Source organism: Schistocerca cancellata, chromosome 2 (assembly GCF_023864275.1).
Source record: "Schistocerca cancellata isolate TAMUIC-IGC-003103 chromosome 2, iqSchCanc2.1, whole genome shotgun sequence".
Lineage (NCBI taxonomy): Eukaryota > Metazoa > Arthropoda > Insecta > Orthoptera > Acrididae > Schistocerca > Schistocerca cancellata.
The window spans coordinates 280828887-280856232 of NC_064627.1; the positions used below are offsets into that span (position 1 = coordinate 280828887).

Below are 27346 nucleotides of genomic sequence, written 5' to 3' on the forward strand. Positions count from 1 at the left end.
ATGATTGCAATACAGGATCAAACAATAAACACCAGAAATTACAGCAAGCATATTAGCAAAAATAATACATCAGCAGCTTGCCTTACAACATAAACTTATAAAACAACACGTTCCCACCTACAAGTATGCACCACAAAATGTACTGGAGAATGATGAATACAAATTATACTGGAAGAGAACCATTATAACAGATAAAACAACACCACATAACAAACCTGACATCATATTCATCAATAAAAAGAAGAAATTGACACAACTACTAGAAATATTCATACCCAATACAACAAATATACAAAAGAAAACAGGAGAAAAAATTGAAAAATACATCCAACTGGCTGAGGAAGTCAAGGACATGTGGCATTAGGATAAAGTTGACATTATACCAATTATACTATCAACTACAGAAGTCATACCATACAATATCCACCAGTACATCAACGCAATACAGCTACGTCCAAACTTATATATACAACTAAAGAAATCTGTAATTATTGATACATGTTCAATTACCTGAAAGTTCCTAAATGCAATATAACATATACCATACAGTTAAAAGGAAGTCACGCTTGATCAAGGTCCACATCACTTTCCATTTTTAACCTGAAATAACGTCTGCGAAAAGGATAATAAGAATAATAGGCTCCTAGGATGAAGCAGAGAATGTTTTAATATCAGTGAGCGTAAACTATGTTAAAAAGTTATTAAATTTGTTGTATAATGAATGCGCTGTATAATGTATATAGCTACACTAGAACTCCAACCATCCAGATCACTTTGAGAAAAAAAGGAATTTGTACTGTATGACTAAAAAGTTTGGTTTTGTTCAATATTTATTACAATACGCAGGACACTGTATGTTTCTTTATCACTTTATCATCAATCCACAGTGAATATATTAAAAGACAAAATATTCAAGTGAACAATGAATAGTACACTGTTGTGCTTGAGGTCCCTGTCATTTAATGCGGCCTATGTTGGTGTTGCAGCCTTAATGTATACACTGATTTGTCTTTTGATTTGTTTTGTACATGTGTTTTAATTTACTGTGTGGCATTTGTCTTCTAAAAGGAAATGCTGAACAATTTGGCAAATGCATGAGTGGTAAGCAGTTAGCTGAGAAGTTTAGAGTGGGAACATCAGCAATTTCAGACATACAAACACAAGTCACCATTTTAAATTTGTTTCTATCCGTGATAATGAAGATGAGAATTCATCAAGAAAAGCAATGAAAAAGTAGTAAACAAAGAGCTGGAAGAGGCTGTTTTCAAGTGGTTGAAGCAACAAGCACTGGGAAACCATCTTTCAGGGCCAATTGTTTCTGAAAAAGCAAAACTTTTAGCCAAGAAAATCAACAGTTTGTTTTAAAGTGAGCAATTGCTAGCTGCAGAATTTCAAGGCAAGGCATGGTATTCATGAATTGGATCCCTACTCATGTGGATAATTTAAGTTCTACTGCACTTCAATAGCATGATGCATAGATGTGCATCCCTTCTCATCCATCAAGCAGTGTGGGGCAATTGGGGGGGGGGGGGAGGGGGGGGGTAGCACATCATGAGCTACACTTACAAAAAAAGGTAGACACATGAGACCAGCTGACATTATTGGACATGTATATATTATAAAATTTGCACTGCACCATACTACAATTTACTTATTTTCTTCCTTCATCAGTTTAACACTATTTAAAGAAGAGCTCACATTTTATTTTAGTGCCCAACTTGATCCCATAAAACACACATCCATTTCATAGTAGATAATAGATATTTTGTATTTATTTTCTTTTCTATAATACAAAGCAGCTGTTTAGCAATTTATTGTGTTTTTTCATGATAATTTTCACTATGAATATATTTCACTGATTTTTTTTATAAGCTATCGTTAATAAGCTACTCGATAGTGATCAAATGGCACATTGAGTACTTCAGCTGCCATTGACCTTCCTCATGAAGAGACACCTACTGGTAACATCAGTAAAAATAGTGAATGTGGTCGGATTTTGCTGAAATGAAAGCTGTTGGTCTGAGATGAACATACGAGGTGTGATCAAAGAGTAACACGAATTTTGGTTTTCTTGAAGAACCTTTATTTGCTTGGAGCTCAGATGGAATGGAGGGGGTATGCCTACACCCTGGGTCAAGTCAGAAGTTGCTTCAAAGTAATCCCCCTCAGATATAATACAATTGTACCAGCGATTTTTACCATCTTGGAAACGCTTCTGGAACTCATTTTTCATTATGATGTTCAGCTCTGTTAGTGATTACGTTTTTATTTCATCAATGGTGGCATAACAAAATCCTTCCATGGCAGTATCCTTATGGCACTGTGTTGAAATATTTAGTTTAAAAACAAGTATGTGCATACAACTTCACAATGACACATAATCAGCACAATATGTTGATTGGTTACAAGTAGTAAGAGATATTGTAGAATGTTTTTTGATAATATTATGCACGCTCAACAAGTCATACACTATAGAGCAGTGGTCATCAAACATGTTTTGTTCAAGAGCTAGTACAGACATTTTGGGGAGTCACCTCAGACCGCGTATGTACCGATCTTATTATTAATTGTTAACCTACATAAATTTATATATTATGAGCCATGGTATGTTCGTCACCAACCCCCAAGCACTGATCGTTAAAAGTCGGCACTATACAAAACACTTCATGTCTGCTGTTCTCTGTAAGTGCAGTATGGTATTCCCTGATGATGTTTTTTTATGTTGTCAGTGTGAAGTGTCTCATATTAAGTAGGGTATTTAAATATAAGTGAAGTTACTGATTAATAACATTACCGGTAACTTCACTTATATTTAAATACCCTACTTAATATGAGACACAATCACAAATATGTACTAAGTGTGTTTTTTTACTCATTGTTTTGTATCACAGCACCTTTCATTAATTTCATATTCATTGCTAGAAATATGTATCACATTTGAACATGACCGTCTCTATAACATGCACTGACGAATCCATGTTACTGCAATTCTGTGTCAAAATTTATAGCTTTGGATCAATACAAGTCACGCATCTCTTTAGTTGTCAGTACTGGAAGACAAACAAACCCTACAGTGGCCATGCAATTTACCACTCTGCCCCTGAGGTAAGCGGCCAACTTCTCTAAACTCAGGGCAAATTCATAAATGTCAATTAAAATTAGGCTCGTCTTACACTATTACTGTATGTGTTAGCGCCGGTACTTTTGTTTGTTACTGAGTAGGAATACTGCTGTCTTCAGAAGCTCATAACATCAGTTGAAGTTTTTGGATTTGGCTGTGATTTGCTAGAAGCATGTTATCAGAAAACACAGCTGAGAATGGCAGGCCACACTAATGCTTGATCTGGACTGCAGTTTGATGACCACTGGTGTAGACTTGCTAACTCTTTGGAATAGTCAGGCGCGCCTTCTCATGAACGGATGGTAAAGGTACCATAGCCTACATGTTCCAGTCATCTTAATGTGAAATCTTGATGCAACAAGATTGTGTAATGGTACATGCTTATAATTTACACATCTGGGCCGAAATATTGCTAGGGCTATTATAATTATTGGCACAGTTAAAGGAGACTGTTTTGATCCCATGAATCCAAATGATACCGATGAAATTGCCTTTTCAATTGAAAAGATTGCAATTCCTACTAAAAATTTCATTTGGAATAACCATAAATGAAGTTCAAAGGCAAGCACTCAAAAGTTGCCGTTGTGTATTTAGAAAAAACTGTGTTTTCTCAAGGCGCGTGTGCTCACATGTATCCAGCCCACAAAATCTTTAAGTTTTTGCTTTAAAGAAGGCAAGATGAAAAACATTTTTATAGAACTGTGTTAAGATCATGCAGTAATAATAAGAAAGAAACATTTTTGTAGCTTGTAGTATTTGTATCTGATTCGACATACTGCGAAATAAAAAAAATAAAAATAAAAAAAACCCATGTTCATTATATACTGTATCTATATACCGGCACTAATACATTTAAACATATGCACATAAATATCCACTGCACTATATGTGGTACCCCCATATTTATAAATTACCAATTTACTTACGAACACTCATCACGACTAAACTACTGGTATGCCGGTGCATGCCTTCACTTCTGCTATGTTCGTAACTCGAGTACTGAATGCAACATCTTTCAGATAACCACCCAGCGAGAAGTCACATGTACTAAGATCAGTGATCCAGACGGCCAGACGGTGGGAAAATGACGGCTGATAATTCTAACAGTTCCGAAATGTCTCTGCAGTAACCGCTTCACTGGCTGTGTGGTGTGCACAGAAGCGCCATCTTGCATAAGAATGGTCCTACCCACATATCCACGCTGTTGAAGGACTGGAATGACGTTGGTGCGCAAAAGACTCTCATAGCATTTACCAATGATGGCATGGGTAACAGCACCGGCAGGTCTCATCTCCTCGAAAAATTATGATACCATCAACCCGCACCGCCCAGTCATTTCTGCAGAATGAAGTGGTGCCGGTTGATGTGCATGCGGATTTTCTGTTGCCCATATTCTACACATTGGCACATCCTTGGAGATGGAAATGGGATGTGTCTGTCCACAGAATGACCCACAGCCATGCTCACTCCTCTGAGAGCAAGTAATTCCAGAGCAAACGTTTGTCTTTGTGGTGCATCAGCAGGAAGCAACTCCTGTACTAGAATGATTTTGTGTGGATAGTAGTGCAAGATGTTTTGTGGGATTTTATTCACTGTGCTCATACATATGTTCAACGTTCAGGCAATTCCCCGTGTGCTGCATCTTTCCACTGCTCGACCCCTCCTGCAATGCTGTGCCACATCTTTGACAAATGTCGGTCAGGCCAATTGCTTTCCTCCCTCTGCCACACTGCACTTCGAAAGAACCTGTCTTTTCGAATTTTCTAATCTTTTTCTCCAGACACTTAGCAGACATTGGACCAGTGCCTTTTTTTATAACCTTGATTGTCCAGAACTTTTACGGGGCTACAGCGCTATGAGCACTGATGAGCCAAAGCAGCGTGACCATCTGCTTAATAGCTTATTTGTCCATCTGTGTAACGAAATATATCATTGCTTCTGTGTATCAGGAATCCGACAGATTGTTGGTAGGCTTGTGGAGGCACGTGGCATTAGATGTCTACACACAGGTCGTGTAATTAGCGTCAGTAACGGGCTGCTGATTTGCATTCGCGGTGTTGGCGTCCAATAGCTACTCAGTTGGGTTCCATAGGATTTACAGCAGGCAAATTTGGTCTCCGAGACATCAGCATGAGTTTATTATAATGCTCCTCAAACCACTGTAGCATGGTTCTGGCTCCGAGACACAGACAATTATACTGCTCAAAGATGACATCACCTTTGGGGAAGACACCCAGCATGAAGGGATGCAGGTGGTTCGCAGCTGTCAGGGTGTCTCTGATGAGGATGACTCCCATAGCATAATACTGCCCTCACCGCGCCCTGCACATTTCGAGCCGCCGTTCACCTCGATGTTAGCGTTTGTGGAGACGACTATCGACCTCGTGTAACAAATATGTGATTCACTCGAAGAGCCGACACGTTTGCGTTAATCGACGGTCGGATCACTATGGTTCCATGCCAATTGCAGTTGAGATTGACATCGTTGGGTTAACATCTGAACATGTATGGGTGGTCTGCTGCAGAGCTCCGTGTTCAACAATGTACGATGAATGGTATCCCCTGAAACACTCGTGCATCCACCAGCATTGTGATCTTTCGACAGAGATGCCACAGATCACCATCTATCCTGATTTACAGAGCAGACAAGCTTCTGAACTCTTACGTTCTGCGAAGAATCTTGGACAACAAACTATTTAGTACCTAGTGGTAATTTCACAGTCCTTCTACCTCTTCCTATAGATGCTCACGACAGTAGCACGTGAACATTCGACCAGCTTCGCTGTTTTCGAGATGATCGTTCACAGGCTCTGCGTAATAATAATCTGCCCTTTGTCAAAGTCACTTATCTCAATGGATTTCCCCAACTTCGCTAGTGTGATCCCTCGTCCGTGTCTGCTCCCCTTACATACTTCTGTTACCACGTCATGTGTGCATAACGCCACCAGGCGATGTCCAACATTGCCATGGACTGTGCCCATGATCTTTTGGCTTGTCAGTGTAGAAAAGATATACATGATATTCAGTATGTAAGGCAGATGAAAATCTAATATTCATATGGATTGGAATGCAGTTGTAGGGGATGGAGTACAAGAAAGAGTTTGGGAGAATATAAGCTTGGGAGAAAGGAAGAGAAGGGAGAAAGACTATTTGAGTTTTGGAATAAATTTCAGCTAGTAATAGTGACTACCAGTTCAAGAATCTTTAGCTGCAGTGTAAATGAGTTAGGCCCTGCCAGTCTGCCATGCTGTTAGTAAAACAGCTACCCCAGGTATAAAGTGAGCACATCTAGCGGGCATTTTGGTGTGCAGTGTAGCTGTTTCACTAACAGCATGGCAGAGTCGCAGGACCTAATTCATTTACACCACGGCTAAAAGTCACAAGAGGAAGAGGTGTACTTGGAAAAGGCCTGGAGACATCGGGAGATCCCAGCTGAATCACATCACTGTTAGACAAAGATCCTGAAATCAGATATTGGATCACCCAGGGGCAGATATAGACTCAGATCACAAGACGGAGAGTAAGTTGAAGTCTAAGACAATTGTCCAGAAAAACTAGTGTGAAAGGAAATGGAATACTGAAGTGCTGAGTAATGATGAGGCATGTTTGAAGTCCACTAAAAATGTGTGTACTACGATGAGGAAAACCACAGTAGACAGTTCAGTTGAAGAGTAGCAGACATCACTGAAAAGAGCAATGAAAGATGTTGGAAAGACAAGCGTAGGTACTAGACATTTAGCTGCGAAGAAACCTTGGATAACCGATAAAATACTTCAAATGATCGAAGAAAGAAGGAAGTACAAAAACGTTTCGGGAAAGACAAGAATACAGCAATATGAAACACTCAGTGAAGAAATAAATGAGAAGTGCAGGAAAGCCAAGGCGAAATGACCAGGAAAAAAGTGAGAAAACCGAAAACAAATAACCTTTGGAAGGTCTGATTGAGCATATAGAAAAGTGAAAACGGACTTCAGTGCAACTAAAAATCAAGGACGGCAACATTAAGGGTGCAACTGGAATTCCAATGTTAAACACATAGGAGAACGCGGATAGGTGGTAGGCCTACGTGAGGATAGAAAATGTCTCATGATGTCATAGAAGAAGATATTGGAGTTGATATGTAAGATATAGGGGATCCAGTATTAGACTCTAAATGTACTTTGGAAGACTTGAAATTAAATAAGCAGAACTGATAGATAATATTCGTTTGGAATTTCTAAAATCATTGGAAGAAGTGGCGAACCTATGAGTATTCAAGTTGGTGTGTAGAATCTAAGACTGGCGACATACTATCAGACTTTCGGAAAAATGTTATCCATTCGATTGTGAAGATAGCAAGAGCAGTTAAGTACGGGAACTATTGTACAGTCATCTTAATAGCTCATGCGTCCAAGTTGCTGACAAGAATATTATACTGGAAAATGGATAAGAAATTTGAGGCATTATTAGATGACGATCACTCTGACTTTAGGAAAGGTAAGACCTCCAGAGAGGCAGTCCTGACATTGACCTTGATAATGGAGGTAATACTGAAGAAAAAGCAAGAAACGTTTATAGTATTTTGGAAAAAGCTCTCAACAGTGAAAAATGATGCAAGATGTTTGGAAATCTGAGAAAAGTAGAGTCAACTATACGGAAAGATGAGTAATATAAAATATGTACACGTACGAATAGGGAACATACGATTGCAAGACCAAGAACAAAGTGTTCAGATTAGAAAGTGTGTAAGGCGGGATGCAGTATTTCGCCCCTACTGTTCAATCTGCACATCGAAGGAGCAATGAGGGAAATGAAAGAAAGGTTCGAGAGTGAGATAAAAATTCTGGTTGAAAGGATAGCAATAATAATATTTACTGATCACATTCCTACCTCCAGTGAAGGTGAAGAGAATTACAAGACGTGTTGAATGGAATGGACAGTCTCGTGGGTATAGAATATGAATCGAGAATAAACTGAAGAAAGACAAAAGTAATCAGAAGTAGCAAAAATGAGAATAGCGAGAAACTTAACGTCAAAAATGGTGACCAAAAACTGGAGGAAATTACAGAATTCTGGTGCCTTGGAAGCGAAACGACCCACGACGGACGGAGCAAGGAGAACATAAAAAGCAGACAATTACAGGCAAAGAGGGCAAGTCTACTAGCCTTGATTTGAGGAAGGAATTTCAGATAATATGATTATGGAGCACAGCGTTATATAATGGTCAAACATGGAGTGTAGCATAACTGGAACAGAAGAGAATCAAATCCCGCGAGTCAGGCTTGTGACGAAGGAAGGAAGATAGGATTTAATGTCCCGTCGACATCGTGGTCATTAGGGACGGAGCACAGGCTCGGGTTGTGTCAAGGATGGAAAAGGAAATCGGCCCTGCCCTTCAAAGGAACTACCCCGGCATTTGCTTGGGGTGGTTTAGGGAAAGCACGGAAAACCCAAATCTGAATGACCGCACGCGGGTTCCAACCGTCGGCGTCCCGAATGCGAATCCAGTAGGACTTGTGACGACTTGTGCCGATCTTTGTATATGAGGTGTGTTAAAAAATAAAGGGGAATTTTTGTTTTTCTTATATTTTCGTATTTATTCATCAACATCAACTATGTTCCCTTCAAAGTTATCCCCCTAGACATAGCACATTTGTGCCAGTGCCTTTTCCAATCTTGCAAGCAGTTCTGGAACACGTTATTGTGTTCAGTTCCTTAAGCGATACTGTTTTTATCACATCAATGGTGACAAAATGACTTCCTTTCATGGTTATCTTCATCCTCGGGAGTAAAAAGAAGTCGCAGAAGGCCATTGCCGGCGAATACAGTTGGTGAGGCAACATAAAGATTTTTTTGCCGAAAAATCACGAACAAGCATTGAGGTGTGAAGGGGAGCGCCATCGTGATGCAATTTCCACACGTGGCTTTGCCACATTTCTAGTACTTTTCTTCGTATTGCTTCACGCAAACGGCGTATTACTTGCAGGTAGTATTCCTTATTGACCGTACAACCATAAGGCAGGAACTCATGATGTACCATCCTATTCTAATCGAAGAAAACAGAGAGAAGAAACTTCACTTGTGATCGAACTTGTCGAATTTTTTTCGGTTTCTTCGGGCAGTTTCCATAGGGACGATTGGCTCTTGATAGTATACCTATGTTTTGTCACCTGTTTTTTAGACGTTATCTAAGCGACGTCGTTTTTGCTCTAAATTCAACAATTTCGCAACAGATTTTGTTGGTACACGTTTCGTGCCAGAAACGTCGAAAAAATTGCTTGGCGTGAGCCAAAGGATACACAGACATTATCAGCAACCTCTCTGACCATTTTCTTTAGTTCTCCCACATTGCCGCCAGTAATCGACGTGCTAGGGCGTCCAGGACAATTGTAGTCTTAAACTTCTCGACCCTCTTTGAAACGCCTATAACACTCATAAACCCTTGTCTTACTCATAGTAGATTCGCCAAAGGCCATTGCCAACGTTTAGAATACGGCGCTAAATTGTATTCCACTTTTCAAGCAAACTTTAATGCAAAATCTTTGAGCTATCTTTTTCGAAAGCAAAAATTCGCAGAGCACTCGAAAACACATATAGCGTTTTCGACTGTCAACAATAAACGGAATATTCAAAACATCTGAAAATGCAAACATACTTCAGGAACTCGTGTATCAACAAGATAAAAAAATTGAAAATTGGATGTATAAGGCCTGCGAAATTAAAAAATTCCCGTTAATTTTTGATCGCATCTCATATGTCCAATATTCCATTTTAGTCCAATCTTGTATGGGTCCCACACACTCGACAGATATTTCAAGAACGGTCGCGAGAGTGATTTGTAAGCAGTGTTCATCATAGAGTGACTGTACCTATCCAGTTGCCTGCTATTGAAGCGAAGCCTGGCACCTATGTCATCTGCCACTGAGCCTATGTGGTCATTCCCATTTCATATCCCTACAAGCTGTTACACCCATGTACACCCATCGACAAAAGTTTTGCATCACCTCCAATGTCGTGCAGATCTGTTGCCACTGTAATTGTTCCTGTACCGATTGGAAGGTCGCCTCTGACGTTGTTTGTAAACATACACACAGTTACCATGGGCGCTACCTATGTGTAGCACGCCGCGCTCGAATGGACTGAGCATTTCAATTGGAAGTAAAGCACCACTTAGACACATTAGAGACGTCAGTTGAAGAGTAGGGTGAACATCCACCATGCCACGAAGGACAATCCTGACTAATGATCGGGTATGCTTTACCAAGTTACTCGCAGAAGGTTTATCTACCAGGGAAGTTGCTCGACATGTGCACCAGAGTCAAAGTGACATCGATTGCAATTGACATGTGTTGAGGGCTTATACCACAAATCCGTCCATGCTGGACAGGTGCACAGGATGATCGATATCTGTGACTTTAGAATCAAAGGAATCGTGGGCTGAGTGCTCCAGAAATATAACCGAATTCGGGATTTGAAGAGTCCACAGGATAACATGTATAGCATCAAACTGTTAGAAGATGACTGCATGATGCGAATCTGCTTCCCCGACGACCATAGCGAGCACCAAGTCGTACACCACAACACCATGGACTCTTTTACAGATGGGCATAAATTATGCAGAATGGACGCCCAGGATTGGCGTCAGGTGCTGTGTGTGGACAAACCCTCGGGTCTGTTTGTGCCCTGATAATCGCAGACAATGTGTTTGAAGACAACACTATAATATCGAACGACGCCAACACTGTGCCCCACGCGTGCCACGAGGTGGTGGATTTATTTTCTGGGACGGCATTACAACCGTACACCTGTCATGGTTGTTGAGGGCAATCTCACTGTTCTACGGTACAGGAATGTGATGCTGCAAGCAATAGTGGGGCTGTACCGCCAACCTTTTGGTGACAAATTCATCTGAATGGATGAGAACTAGCATGCTCATCATGCTGTTCAGTACGCTAGGATCACCAGAATGGAGTGACCTGCCTGTTCGTCGAACATGAACCCAGTCGAACATGTGTGGGTTCCACTAAAACGAGCTGTTTTGGGACGTCGACAAGGACCACGTACTCTGGGCGACTTATGCCGAATCACCACTGAAGGGTGGGATAATTTGGACCAATTTGGATTTGACTATGTCATCGATAGTGTGCCGAGAACGATTCAAGCGTGCATCCGAACAAGGGGACGTTCCACCACGATGTTTCTCGGAAGTGCTGTGAAGAGTCCCCCATAGGAAACAGCCGATTTTGTTCTTTTGATCCAGCTATTTGATCATATTGCGAATGAATATATAGGCATGCCTCAGAGCTTATTTTTGTTTTCTGTGGTATGAATTTCAAAATAAAGGGGTGATCCTAATTTTGGTGATATGTTTGTATCAGTTGACTGATTCTAAAACTTACTTTTTTTCGTTTTGTGAAGTGCATCATTTCACATTTCTGTACATGTAAAGGGATGCCAGGGAGAAAGTTGTCAATCTTTGCGCAATTATGAAAGTTCTTGAAGGCCAGGTCGAATATTTCTGCTGCATTTGTCAGACATTATTTCATTATAGATAACTGCATCTTGTGTGAAAAGTCTGAGGCTACTAATATAGTCTGCCATGTGATTAATACATATAACAACGAGGGTTCCAGTACACTACAGTGTGGCTGGCCTGAAGTTTCTTCTACATCTGCCAATAACTCTCCATCCAAAATAAGATGCTGCATCCTCCCTAGCAAGAAATCCTCAACCTAGGCACAAATTTTGTTTGATACTGCAGATAATAGTACTTTTGTTAATAAACGATGGTGTGGTTCCAAGGCGAATCTACATCTACATGGTTACTCTGCAATTCACACTTAAGTGCCTGGCAGGGGGTTCATCGAACCATTTTCATACTACTTCTCTACCATTCCACTCTAGAATGGCACATGAGAAAAAGGAACACCTAAATCTTTCAGTTCGGGCTCTGATTTCTCTTATTTTATTATGATGATCATTTCTCCCTACGTAGGTAGGTGTCAACAAAATATTTTCGCATTCGGAAGAGAAAGTTGGTGATTGAAATTTCGTAAATAGATCTCGCCGCAAAGAAAACCGCCTTTGTTTCATTGACTGCCACCTCAACTCGCGTATCATATCAGTGACACTCTCAGCCCTCTTGCGCGATAACACGAAACGAGCTGCCCTTCTTTGCACTTTTTCGATGTCCTCCGTCAATCCTACCTGGTAAGGATCCCATACCGCGCAGCAGTATTCCAGCAGAGGACGGACAAGTGTAATGTAGGTTCTCTCTTTAGTGGGTTTGTCACATCTTGTAAGTGTTCTGTCAACAAAGCGCAGTCTTTGTTTCATCTTTCCCACAATATTATCTATGTGGTCTTTCCAAATTAAGTTGCTCATAATTGTAATTCCTAGGTATTTAGTCGAATTGAAAGTCCTTAGATTTGTGCGATTTATCGTATACCCAAAGTTTATCCGATTTCTTTTAGTACAATGTGGAAGACCTCACACTTTTCTTTGTTTAGTGCCAATTGCCACTTTTCGCAACATACAGAAATTCTCTGTAGATCATTTTGTAATTGGAATTGATCGTTTGATAAATTTACTAGACGGTAAATTACAGCGTCATCTGCAAACAATCTAAGGGGGCCGCTCAGATTATCTCCTAGATCATTTATGTAAATCAGGAATAGCAGAGGGCCTATGACACTACCTTGCGGAACGCCAGATATCACTTCCGTTTTTTGAAAGTCAAGGAACACTGCATCTACCTGATTTCCTTGATCCATATTGTTCAGGCTATCATATGAGAAAATCTCAAGTTGGGTTTCGCATGATCGATGTTTTAGGAATCCATGTAGTTTGACATGGAGGAGGACATTCTGTTCTAGATACATCATTGTTTGAGCTCAAAATATGTTCTAGGATTTCACAACGGATGAACATCAATGAGATTGGACGATAGTTTTGTCGATCACTTCTGTTGCCGTCCTTGTCAGGTGTGACCAATGCTTTCTTTGCAATGACTGGGCTCAGTTTTTAATTCAGTGCATCTACTGTTTATTGCCATTAACATGAGAGTCAACTCAGCTCCAAATTCTGTATAGGGATCCTTTTGGACCTGGACCTTGTTTAAATTTAGCAATTTTAGCTATTTTCAATGCCACCAGCACTAACATCACTCATCTTTTTAGTGTGCGGAGAGTAAATTGGGAAAGTACATCTGTAGCTCCCTCAATAAAGGAACATTTGAAGATAGAATTCATATTTTCTGCGTTTGCTTTGATACCCTCAATATCAGTCCCCTTATCTGGGCACAACTTTCTCTGCACACATTCCATATCCCCTGTTGTACCTATTTAGTCCCACAGACTAGAGCAGTATTTTAGGATGTGTGGCACGATTCTTTTGTGAGTAACCTCCTTTGTAGACAGTCTGGTTTCCCAGTCCTCTACCATCGGACTCATGTTTCCACCCTGCCTGTTACACTTATGTTTTTATGTAAGTTGACTGACTGCAAATGTGCTTGATTGATAATGAAGTAGTGCGATACCACGTTTTTGCGTTTCGTGGTTAAAATGAGAGCTAACTCTTTTCAAATTCGGTATAGAATAAGACAGGTGTTCAGTCTGGTCTTAAAACTTTACTTCAATTATAACGATTTGAGCCTTTTCTCATTTCTGCAGTGGTACGAGAATTAAACCGGGGTAGCACTACAGGATATTGTATTGCGTATTATCAAGATATTATTGCGCGACTCGTAAGTCTGGCTAGAGGCCCCATTTGCATGTACGAGTATTTTCGACAGACTACTGACTAGAAGGCAAGAAACACAAAATTTACCCGATTGCTGCAATTCGTATTACATTTTTTGCGGAAAGAGAAGACTGATAACATAGTGATCCATTAGTGGGTGCTGTGAACCGCCTAATCAGTAATCGGTATTAATTTATCGTCAGTGCGATTACTTCCACAGATAAGAGCAAATCTTGATTTAAGCGCTATCTAGCGCGAGAATTTAACGTGAGAACAATTAAAATGATTAAATACATATCACATAATTCAAAGATACGGCATTGAGAGTGCGATTAGATTACGTGTTTTCCTGCAGAGCAGTTAATTATGACACGTGATGTTAGTTTTTGTGGGTACTGATATGGTAAGCTGCGCATGTTTACGTCAGATATTGTACTTGGGCACATTAAATTAACCATGTGCGTCTCTAAAAGTTGTAATTAACTATAGATGGCTAGCAGCTCCAGGCTTGTAAACTGATACAACAAAATTTCCACCATCGAGTTTTTAATTTACTGTAGTATGTGGTACAATCTTCGTTGCAACAGGGTCCGCAGCTACAATGAATTTTTAAAACGATTTTGTGATGCCTTCTGCTGACATTCCTTTATTGGATGTGCGATGTGGCCTTAGGACATTTTCAGGTATTTAAAACGGGAGCATTATACTCTGAATTCAATATATTTATTACCTATGAACTGAACATAAGAACACGTAATCCCAAGATTTACTATTGAAAGGTTTAATCATTAAAAGAGATAGTAGTAAGTCACGAAGGAGGTAACAAAAAAGAAAGGAGATGGCGCCATAGACTTACGTTGTTTTGAAGACAGAGTGGGCGGGGGCCTGCCGTCATCTTAAATAGCCCAAAACATTAGCAGACTACTGTTTACGATTCCTTCTTGTTCGTCATTTCTGTTCTCTGCGCGCAACATCTGTTTTAAATACTAAAAATTACTGTACTTACATGAATAACATAGGGCAAGGAAAGCAATATCGAACGCTTTTCTGTTATTGAATGCGTATTTGCTCTAATAATATGAAACATATAATTCCACTCTTACTGTACTCTTATCGATAGTAAATAAAGCTGGAACTGAGAAACCAATGCTTGTTTGCTTATTGGTACTGCTTCTTGTTCGTTACAATTTATGCAATGAGAAAAGAAGCAAGGCATGCTGTCGTATCTTGTGCATATCAAGAAAGTGAATGATAATTCAAAAGTCAAAGAAACAGAACGGCACAGAGATGTACCTCCTTGCAGAATAGCGTCCTTGTTTTATTAGATTGTCAGTCCATTGGGCTCACTGTACTTTTCGCATGTTCTCACTTTGAAATCTTACCTATGTTGCGTCGTTCAGTGAGTCGCCAACAATAGAAATTTACAGGATAAAAAACAATATGTTTTTAAAAAATGTTCCAGCATTGTGCAATGCTATATATATGATTAAGGTAATGGTCTCTAACACTAAAGGCCCCGTAAAACGGATATTTTGCTTTAACTAGTACGTAAATCACTTCTTAGTTATTTTAGTAAAACTGTGTAAAATGTAGGCCTACCGTTCCAAATGCAGCCTATTTGCTTTTTTCCCGGTATATTTCTCTCCACAACTCAGTTTTTTCAGGAATAACCAAGCACATCACAACTGGAATATACGTCTACTTTGATCATCTGCTTGATTTTACTTTTGAATTTCAGTCTGAAGTTTTCAAAGTATATACCAATAGTTAGTTTGTTAGTTCGTTTCATGTCCCAAGTATCATTTGCACTACATATCATAATGAGGGATGAGTCATTTTATATTAATATCATTTTTTTGTAAATATTTCTCCGTGATTCTTGGTTTTTCCGTTTTTTAATTAATGACAGGCATGTTAGTTAGTATTGCCTACCCATCACCATTTACGCATTACAATAATTGATCGTCTTTTGGAGAATAAGAGAAATTGTCAAATAAAAACGAGCTCAATTTTGTCTCAAATTTTACTTTGCTGCCTGTCAGACATTTTATATCAATGGATAAGTGATCAAAAATTTTGGTGGCAGTACTGTGAACCCCTTGTCTGTGCTACAGACAACCTTAATGTTGCTTAATGATAGTCATTTTTCCACTTCCAGTATTGTAATTATGTACATCATTGTTCCTCTTGAAGTGCAGTGGATTATTTACAACAAAATTCATGAAGGAATAATTATACCGTCAAGCAGATATATTGCTAATCACACGCCGAGCAGCACGCTGGAACGACGAAAAGAGTGTTCACATAAAATTTTCAGCCAGATCATTCTTCAGAAAGGAAGCAAAGCATACACACACACACATTCATACACACAAAACTCACACACATTAACGCTGTCTCTACATCTACATTTGCATCTACATACGTAGATACCGTACGGTGCGTGGCGGAGGGCGCCTGGTACCACTACTAGTCTTTTCATTTCCTGTTCCACTCGCAGAGCGAGAGAAAAACGACTATCTATATGCCTCCGTCTGAGACCTAATTTCCCGAATCATAAGGTGTGGTCCTTACGAGCTATGTATGTTGGCAGCAGTACAATCGTTCGGCAGTCAGCTTCAAATGCTAGTTCTCTAAAATTTCTCAACAGCGTTTCTCGAATAGAACGTTGCCTTCCCTCCAGGGATTCCCATTTGAGTTCCCGAAGAATCTTCGTAACACTTACGTGTTGTTCGAACCTGCTCGATAAGAAATCTAGCAACCTGCCTCTGAATTGCTTCTATGTCAGTTAAGTCCCATAGTGCTCAGAGCCATTTTTTTGAACCACACACTCGGAAACCGTCACGTATTCGTAAATAAGCAGCGAAATATTTGTGACAAGGAAGAATATGAATCTTATTGTTGCTTGTTTCAGTCGTAGTAGTTTGAGCTTTCCTCTTAGGTTCCTGCCTAACCACACACTCAGAAGTAGCCAAATATTTATTTTATCCTTCGTTCTCCAACCAGATGGAATGTAAATGACATCGAATATTGCAGAACACACGTATATTACATTCATAAGAAAGCCTCAGAATGTGTTGGCAACGATAACACGAAAGAGAATATTTGCATGTAGTGGGATGCGAACCTACACTGGCACTTGATCACGTGATGTTTGTCTCCTGTCTTCGTTATCATATTCTATCCTGAAGATTTATATCGTTGATGCATTATTAAGTGACATTTAATGATAATGGTGAAGTGTTTGTGACAGATTTTCAAAGCTCCATTACCTTGAAATGGTGTACTGCCAACTGTAAAATAAGTGCGTTTCATGCCTAATTTGTAAATTATTGACGATAATAACTCATTCACTACAGGGCATTCTTATATGAAGTCGTTAACAGTCGATAAATCATTGTGTAATATTTTATTATAACAATAATTATGACAAATCATTCCAAGAATAACGTGTTTTTGTAAGTCTATGGTTCGCGCATTAAGCCTTGTGAGAATCCTGTATTGAACGCTAGCAAAATCGATAGCCGATCATGTGATTGTCGATAATGCGCGTGACGTCAAAATGACGTCCCATTTGCGGGAGTTGTTGTGAAATGGGCGTAACCCTTTTCTACCTCTGGAAATCACAGTTAGTTTGGTATATTGCACTGATCTCTATACTACGTGGATGTTGAACTTCATCTGTCTGATCATGCCAGCCATAGACGTCCATATTTCGTTTCTTACCAAATTACAACATGGCTGCTAGGAAACGTCAATAGAAGATTAAAAGAAAATGCTTTTAGATTCCGCTCCCATACCAGCCTATTACATCACATGTTGACAAAAATTTCAAAACAAGAAATCTGTCTGCAGTTCTTTGTCTCATACAGACCAATTGAAATTTGTTTGCCCAACCACAACATGGTGGACGATGGAAAATACATGAATCTGAAGACACCCTGCAGTTCTACACTCAGAGATCAGACTTTTACATCCAGGTTGTATTATACCACACGGCGTGTGAATACGACTGCAATGGAAATTATTTGTTTATTCGGAATATTGCCACGTTACGTATCTTTGCATGCTGGACATCTGAGCGATACACAACCTCTGGTTTCCATGTCGCGTTATTGAGGAAATCGCGGGCAAGGTGGTAGGTAACAGTCGAGTCGAGTCGTAGCTAGCGATGGGCCAACTCGGATTTACGCCAAACCGAGTTAATCGAGTTGAAAGTTTGTATAAACGTTGTTAGACCGAGTTGGAACGAAAAAAACTGTGATGACTTTCAAGGTCGTTCCTTCTTTCGCGTCTGCGCAGATTACAATTCAGTTCAGTTAACCGGCCTGAGATGTGAAGCTTGAAATTTTAATGATAGACTTGTGATAAACCTGAAACGCTGTATAGTTCTTGATGAATATTGGGCACTCGTAAGATTGCCAAATGCTGTTCGTGAATACTGCACTACAGAGGGCAATATTTGCGCTTTGCGTTTGAAACCTTGAAGATAGACTACGAAACATCTGAAATTCGCAGTATAAATTTTGACAGCTATTGGTCGATTATAAGATAGGCAAAAGCCTGTTCACAGGCATGAGTGCACACAGGGCTGCAGAGCGCAAGTTCGAGTCTTGAAATTTTGAATATCAAGATACATCCAGGATGTGCTGTAATGGTTTGTCGGCGATCTGACGATCTTAAGGTAGCCAAACGTCTCGCCACGAGCGTTAATGGATGCTGCATTGAAGCTGAATTTGAAAATACACTCATGAGATACTTTGAATTTGATGTAACGCTGGACGCTGATCGGACGGTCTTAAGTTAGCCAAATGCGTCGTCGTGTTCATGAATGGTAGCCGTGCTTTAGGCCGCAATTCGAACACTCATAACACATCTGGAATTGTTGTAAGGATTTTGAGGACGATCGGACGATCTTAAGGTAGCCAAATTCCACGGCTTAAGCATGAATAGTGTAAAGTTACCGCTTTGTCATTGTTTCCCTCTGTGACTGTGTATTCAAAATTTTAGTATATATACAGGGTGTCCGAAAAGACTTTCCCTGATTAGCTAGAAACTGAAGCATTATTTTAGGATGAGTAGTGTGTTACGATTTCCTAATGTTGAGCCATAGATACACAATAATTCCCTCATACCACTGATCTCTACAGTTCAATTTAAAAAATTCGTGACTGACGTTTATGCGAGTCGAATGGTAAGGGCTAGCCACCAACCATTCGTATTTCTTATTCCAACGTCGTATGGTCCGAGTGTTGTCCATTTTCAGGTTCAGGCAGCGCCTTCTCAACCGTAACTTGCTGCACGCAGGCAGTACAGGTCCCCGCCACTGCAGTCTGTCAATCGCAAAGTTATCTTATTCGAAGTATATGATACCTGGGTGTCGTAATACAACCGTCTGGGAGGGCCAGACAAAGGTCTTCGTTCTTCGTTTCAATCACACAACACGTTTTCTACAAAGAGTAACTAGAAATCAAAAAGAAAGCATTTTCCGATTCTGCACCCACATGAATCTATTAGGTCGTTTGTTTCAGTTTCCCGGAGAACAGCAGAATGGATTGATCCAAAACTGGTGTGAAAATTGGTAACAGTTATGCTGCACGACTTAAAATCTCGAGTTATATACGAAATTTGAAAGGCTCATCAGCAGACTGATTCTTCTATATTTCACGGGTACACTTTACTAAAAGTTTCCACTGTCATGCAAAACAATACCTTTAGATTCCGTAGAAATAAATGAATTCGGTACTATATTAGTCAGACCTTTAAGTACACGTAATTCGTAAAACCAAATGCCGTAAACAAAGCAGACACCTCACCAACGAAATCGGCGTCGTTTGGTTAAACATGTCCACTGCTGAAGATAAAAATTTTAAAAACTCATAAGCCAAAACTTATATTGACATGTGCAAGGATATCTATTTGTCAGGTTAAAGCAAAAACACATTATTACTCTCCTGGTATCTGGAGTGTCTGGTTCAAATGGCTCTGAGCACTATGGGACTCAACTGCTGTGGTCATAAGTCCCCTAGAACTTAGAACTAACTAACCTAAGGACATCACACACATCCATGCCCGAGGCAGGATTCGAACCTGCGACCGTAGCGGTCGTGCGGTTCCAGACTGTAGCGCCTTTAACCGCTCGGCCACTCCGGCCGGCGAGTGTCTGGTATCTGAAGTGATTGGTGTCTGGAGTGATGCATTGCCTATCAGCATTTATGTTCCATTCACTGTCATGGTGACACGTGCTACAAGTGTGATAAATGTATTTATCGCAACTAAATATTAAGTCTCGATTTTTAAGGAAGATAACCTACACTTCTGGGACCAAATGTGATCTATTTGGACGACAGAAATATGTGCACAAGATGAGAGATAATCGATTTCTGGAAGAGTTTTACAGATGCTTATCAGTTACCTGCAGGATATGCACTGTAAAGCTGAAGCACACGAAATATTTACACAGTTACAATCTTCTGAAAGAAATCCTCAAGAGAGGGCGTAAAATTCGTAGCTTATGTGAAGGAAAGAATTATTCTGTTTCACTGTTATCTTGTAATGAAGTATTGCAGTCTTGCGCTGAACTGATAGTTCTCTGCTTCAGTCACTTTTATGTTTCATCTCATGGAATAATAATCTTTAATCACGTACAGACCAATGGAAACTTTTTGTACAATTGCAACGTGGAAGACGTTGGAGACAAGAGAATTCTGCAAGTCTTCCGCTCCAAGGCCAGAGTTCTCGATTCAAGTAGTATAGAGATAACTGAGTTGTAGCACTCCACATACTATCGTTCTTCTTACTCTCTTAACGTAGGTTCGTGTTCTGCTTCGAGATATAGTTGCTGACTGGCACTTTGTGGAAGGAAGATTAGGGGTTAACGTCTGGTCGACATCGGGGTCATTAGAGTCAGACCACAAACTCGAGTTGTTTCAATGACAGGGAAGGAAATCGGTCGTGCCCTTTCAAAGGAGCCGTCCCGGCATTCGTCTAGAGCGATTTAGGGATATCAATAAAAACCCAAACCAGGATGGCCAGACGCGAAGTTGAACTGTTGTCCCTCCGAAAGCGAGTTCTAACTCGGTGGCACTTTGTGGAGGAAAGTGGGAGTTTTGTTCATTCATGAATTCATGATAATATAGTGTATCAAATGTAATTTATAACTAGAATGAAGATTATTGGTAGACAGAACATGATATCGTGAATGGAGAAAGCCACAGACACATGTAGAAGTATGTGAATTTATAACTAGAATGAAGATTCTTGGTAGGCAGAACATGATATCGTGAATGGAGAAAGCCACAGACACATATAGAAGTAAACACCGCTGCAGCTGTATGGTCACTTTATTTAAAAAGCACGACTGGTTTCGTACCGTTAGTTACACGATCAGGTGAAGCCGTGAATACAAAGGGACCGTGAAACACCAGGAGGCGAGTACTTTAGATCAAAAGGACGTCGGATCTTTGCCAAAAGTGGCTGAATTCCAGTAATATAAAATTTTGTAATGACCAATACTTACAATTACATCTTGATGCTGGAGTGCATTTGATATTATACTTTCCCCCGATTCCTAGAAGTGTACTCCCTTCTATAAAATTATGTGTCACCCTACAATAAAATGATGTAGAAGGGGGGGGGGGGGGTTAATAGCTGGAACCCAAAAAGGAATGTAAATACACCGCTAAATTACGGTGCAGTGGGTGGAACGGAAGGAAACAGACAAAAGATCAAACCGGAGAAGATTTCACCTTATAGTGGATCCGACGCTCAGAGTAAGGGCAGCGTCGCAACTGACGGTACCCTAACGCAGAAATAAATGAAGGGCCACTAGATAGGTGGCGCAAGCACGGAAGCGCTAGGCTGACTCTGAGAGTGAGAAAATTACTAGAAATCGTGTGCACACTAGAGTACAATGTCAAATTCTACAACAGAAAATATAATTGATACTATAGGAGTGGGTTAATGGTGTACTATGGGAAACTATTTGAAAACTAAAAGTAGTGGGAGACATAACATACTTTATAAAGGTCCAGAGATATGTGTGTGTGGTGGAGGGGGAGGGGGGGGGGAGTGAGAAAGAGGAAATGTACAAACAGGTAAACGGGCCGGGTTACCCACTGAAAGAATCTAAATTCGGTTTATGTTTCAATTCAACTTCGGTGTTGAGAGTATGACTAGGAGATTACTTTAAGACACGGTAAATCTATAGTTCTTGTAGAACGTTAAGAACATTGCCTTTACATTCCCTGGTACCAGAGCGACCCGTCTTAGAAAAATGGGTATCCAGAGCTGAGTTAGAACCTGAGCCAGATGACTGTTTCCTAAATCTGATCTCAAATGTTCTAGCTGTCTGGTCGATATATTTGTACATGCAGCATAATTCTGCAAACACACGGAGACTTTAGGGGAACCTCTTCATTTTTTGCCTATGTCCGCACTTCACCCTGTTATTCCAGAGAATATCAAATATACTGTAGCATCACGCTGTAATTGTAAGTTTTGGTCATTGCCACGTTTTATAGTACTTCCGTTCAGCCACTTTTGGCAAATAGCCGACGTTCTTTTTATCTAAAGTTGTCAATTCCTGGTATTATTTTACAGTCTCATCACGTGAAGCGCTACGAAACCAGTCATGCTTTTTAAATAAAGTAACCATATAGCTGCACCAGTGTCTTTACTCAAAATGAAGTTTTTTTAGCTGCTGAGGTTCGTTTAATAAATTTTTATATACATGTAACAGTAATTTCATGTGTGCCCCAGGGAAGTGTGTTGGGACACTTGTAGTACTCTAAGGTGCATATCACACCATTATCTATAAGAAAGAATTGTCTAAAAGCTTTTGCCTTAATTGATCAGAAATGTAGAAATTTGCATTTCGTAAAACGTAAAAAACGCAGTACATTCCCAATACAATATCAACAATTGGAGCTCGTCAGCTTGTGAGGGTATGAAATGGAATGACCACATAGGCTCAGTCTTGTGTAAGACAGGTTTTAGACTTCGGTTCATTGGTAGGATACTGCAAGCATGCAGTGTATGTAAACAGGAGAATGCTTACGAAAGATTCGTGTGACCCATTGTAGAATATTATTCGAGTTAGTGGGAGCTACATCAAATAGGACTAAGAGTGGATGTTAAACGTATATAAAGGAAGGTAAAACAAACAGTCATGGGTTTTTTGCAGCCATACGAGAATTTTTTTTATACCACTACAGGACTGTATCCTTTAATATGTGACATATATTTCAACTTGATCCTTCCCCCGATCTTGAGAAAAAGGGGTCTTGACAGATACACAGATAGACATTCGAATAACATGACAATTTTCTTTTTCGTATGGTAGAATTACAAATTAACACTTTTGGAAGCTTCAATTTTTTTACATCGCCGAGGGGCCATAGATCTTAGTATGCGACATAAAGTTCAATTTGATACGTCTGCATCTTCCTGCGAAAAAGGGTTCTTAACAGTCTGACAAACGGACATGCAGGCAGACAGAATGGCAGAGACACGGAAAATAAAATGATCCTACAAAAATTCCATTTTTACATACAGTCAGCGTCATAAGCAGATGACTCTCCATGTCTTCTCTTCAAATTAAGGTTTCCTTTCATTTACAGCTTCTGTTTGTATCGGCAGAAAATGAAAAAGGCACTCTGCACAACGGATGGCAATAGCCGAGCGTGCAGCGCATAGGTGTCAGCCACGTCGCGGACAATCTCAAGATTTTCTCGAGAATAGAAAGGGGTATGACTCTCCTTCCGCCGCTAAAAACAATTTCAATATACTAGCTGTACTACGTATGCAGTAATGTATGGCATAAAACGCACTAAACGTAAGTCGGCCGGTGACTACATTTTTCACTGCAAACTTTTCAAAATATACGGGTTGTTAAACTTTACTTTGAAGTATTAAAATGAGTATGGGCAATAACGAAAAGAAAACAAGTTCATTATCAAGCTGTGATGTGTGGCTATAAGGTTCGGAAAAGTAGTTCTTGTTTACCGAATAGTTTCCTCAGACTCAAATGAGAAACAACGCATAGCGGAGAACACGCGCGAATTCGAAAACAGTGGTTTTTATTTTTTTTACGCGAAAAGTAAAAGTTTTACTGGGAAACTAACTGCACAGACGGATGTACCTTTGCTTCATCTGCATGAAACATTGTGTTTTGAGACAAAGCGGGCACTGTAGCAGATGGTGCGGCCAGTTAGTTACCTGAGGCGAGGACCCCGGTCAGAGCGGCTAATAGCAGCGCCAGCAGCGGCAGAAGGCAGCTCCTCACCGCAGCCATGGCGAGCAGACTGAATCGCGCCGGACTCTGCGCTCCCTTATCTGCGAAAGCGCGACTCCGCAAGGAAGAGTTTAGCGCGCTGCTGTAGTTGTACCCACCGCTCTTGTTGCCAACTGCGGCCAGCCTCGTACATACCGTGTAAACACGGTGGACCAAAAATTAGCCATCGCCAGGTGACATGGGATGATGATGACTGCTAAGTTTCAATTGCTGTTCCCGACAGTCTTAGATTTTCTGTAGGATGAAGATTTGATGGTTTAGCGGTGCAGTCGAGGGGCAATAGGATGCCTGAGCGTTTGTCAGACTAGCAACCTATGCGTGCAGCCTTGTCAACAGAACTGCCTTCTTGGAAGACAAGAGCGTCCACTTGTCATGAAGATGTAGAAGAGAGGGCAAGACTTGCTAGCAGGAATGTACCGTATACCAGAGTATGTTTTCATACAATAACTGATCAAAAGTATCTGGGCGCCTATTAGTGGGCATTAATATGCAGTGTTCTCAGAATGAGATTTTCACTCTGCAGCGGAGTGTGCACTGATATGAAATTTCCTGGCAGATTAAAACTGTGTGCCGGACCGAGACTCGAACTCGGGACCTTTGCCTTTCGCGGGCAAGTGCTCTACCAGCTGAGCTACCTAAGCACGACTCACGCCCCGTCCTCACAGCTTTGCTTCTGCCAGTACCTCGTCTCCTACCTTCCAAACTTTACAGAAGATATCCTGCGAACCTTGCAGAACTAGCACTCCTGAATGGCTCAAATGGCTATGGGCACTATGGGACTCAACATCTTAGGTCATAAGTCCCCTAGAACTTAGAACTACTTAAACCTAACTAACCTAAGGACATCACACACACCCATGCCCGAGGCAGGATTCGAACCTGCGACCGCAGCGGTCCCGCGGTTCCGGACTGCAGCGCCAGAACCGCTAGACCAGCACTCCTGAATGAAAGGATATTGTTGCCCACGAAAGGCAAAGGTCCAGAGTTCGAGTCTCGGTCCGGCACACAGTATTAATCTGCCAGGAAGTTTCATATCAGCGCACACTCCACTGCAGAGTGAAAATCTCATTCTAGAAACATCCCCCAGGCTGTGGCTAAGCCATGTCTCCGCATTCTAGAAACATCCCCCAGGCTGTGGCTAAGCCATGTCTCCTCAAAATTCTTTCTTTCAGGAGTGCTACTTCTGCAAAGTTCGCAGGAGAGCTTCTGTAGAGTTTGGAAGGTAGGAGACGAGGTACTGGCAGAAGTAAAGCTGTGAGGACGGGGCGTGAGTCGTGCTTGGGTAGCTCAGCTGGTAGAGCACTTGCCCGCGAATGGCAAAGGTCCCGAGTTCGAGTCTCGGTCCGGCACACAGTTTTAATCTGCCAGGAAGTTTAATATGCAGTGTGTTCACGTTTCAAATTTATGACAGCTTTAACTCCGCTGGGAACACCTTCAATGTGACGGTTGAATGTTTTGGGGAAATAGCAGCCCACTCTTCCTCAAGAGGCAAAACCAGAGAAGGTAATGCACAAAAGCTGCATCATACCATTCCTCGGGATGAAGACGATACCAGCAACAACAGATACAACAGTACTGCCTGTCAGTCCCTGTGATCATACAGAAGCTCTCTGATTTACATATATAGCTTATAATCTCCCAAAAAAATTCTTGATGATTATGTGAGTTGTGTTTTCTTTTCTGAGGATAATCGTGAGACTAAAGAGGGGTTAGCATTTCAAATTGCTTAGTCGCTTGCTGGTCGCCATGCCGTTCAAAGGATGAAATGGAACAACTTAAATCACCTCCTTACGTTGAGTCACACAAACAAGTAGTTAATGTCTGACAACCGGCCTGTGGAGGATACTGCAGAAGATTGCATTATGGAAGTACATCCTCATGCCACGGTTTTATAGGAAAAGTGGGGGAGGGGCTTGTGGATACTAGCACCAGTGGTGTCTGCCGACATCTTTCGTCCCACTCTTTTGCCACGTTTTATACAGGTTTTTCGAAAGGATTCATCCTATTTCAGATGACTGTATGGAAAAAAATGGAAATGAGCGTTTGGCGTCATTGGCCGGGAGGCCCCTTGCAGGGCAGGACCAGGCGCCTTGGTGCAGGTCTTATTACATTCGACGCCACATTGGGCGACCTGCGCGCCATATGGGGATGAAATGAGGATGAAGACAGCACAACACCCAGTCCCTCAGCGGAGAAAATCCCCGACCCATCCGGGAATCGAACCCGGACCCGTAGGACGGCAATCTGTCTCGCTGACCACCCAACTATCTTTTTTTTCCCACTTTTTAAACCACTTTTTTAATTAATTTTTTTTGTTTTTTGTTTTTCTTTTTTTTCATTTAGTTTTAATGTCCCAAAAGAAAAATCATATATAAAAAAGAAGGAAAAGAAATATAGGACTGAAGTGACATCCTCGTCACTTCACTGGGAGTACATCCTATCCCTCGAAATAGCGTAAACCTGGGACTCCCCACCGCTTCGGGGGGTTATGAAACATGCTGCCTAGAAAGTTCGCAAAATTCGTTTTATATTTAGAGTGGCGTCGGATGATTTCGTGTTGTTCTAGTAGATAATGCCAATAGTCCATGCCCGATATCAATGTCCGCGAGAGCACGTAGTGCGATGCGTGTCCTCCAATCCATCGGATTGCCGATGTTTTTTGTGAGGGGAAAAATACAGCGTCAGGGAAAAATAAAGCGTCCGTCGTGTTCGTTGATTCGTCGGTGCGTCTGAGGAGGGCCATGATGCGTTGCGTCAGCCGCCAAACATCCTTTGCCTCACCGTGAAACGTCCCCTTAGAACAATTATACACGACTGTGCTGATAAACATCTTACACTATTTGCTTTTCAAACAGCTGAGCAAAACTGAACGTACTCAAACATTCACTAAAGTGACACACAATATTTTTAGCGCAACGCAATCTGACTATCAAAGATCCCTGCAAAAGAATGGCCCTGAGTAACATTAAACTATACCTTTCAGAAATCACTTACCTCACAAAAATCTTCATTACTCGAACTACTGCAATACAGCGAGCGCCACTACTGCCAGCTAAATAAAAGATTCAAACTACGGAAGGCACTAACTACTGATAGGGATAGTTATCAAATGAAAGATATTAATAGAGAACAAACAATGTATTTACCTTAATAGTCATAATATATGTAGCAGTTCATGACAAATTACAAAACTCCGCCATCTCTCTCCCCAC

General features: G+C 40.8%; 1 protein-coding gene across 3 annotated transcripts in view; it reads right to left on the minus strand.

Annotated features, from left to right (window-relative positions):
• Positions 1-27346, minus strand: part of LOC126161620 (sphingomyelin phosphodiesterase-like) — a 361860-nt gene that overhangs the window by 120136 nt on the left and 214378 nt on the right. The window contains exon 1 of one of the 3 annotated variants that reach the window (XM_049917580.1): positions 24059-24139. The exons of the other annotated variants lie outside the window; for them this stretch is intronic. Coding sequence (XP_049773537.1) covers positions 24059-24134 — 76 coding nt within the window. The 5' untranslated portion in view covers positions 24135-24139. Of the gene's footprint in view, positions 1-24058; positions 24140-27346 lie in introns of those variants that run through there. 3 annotated transcript variants of the gene reach the window in all.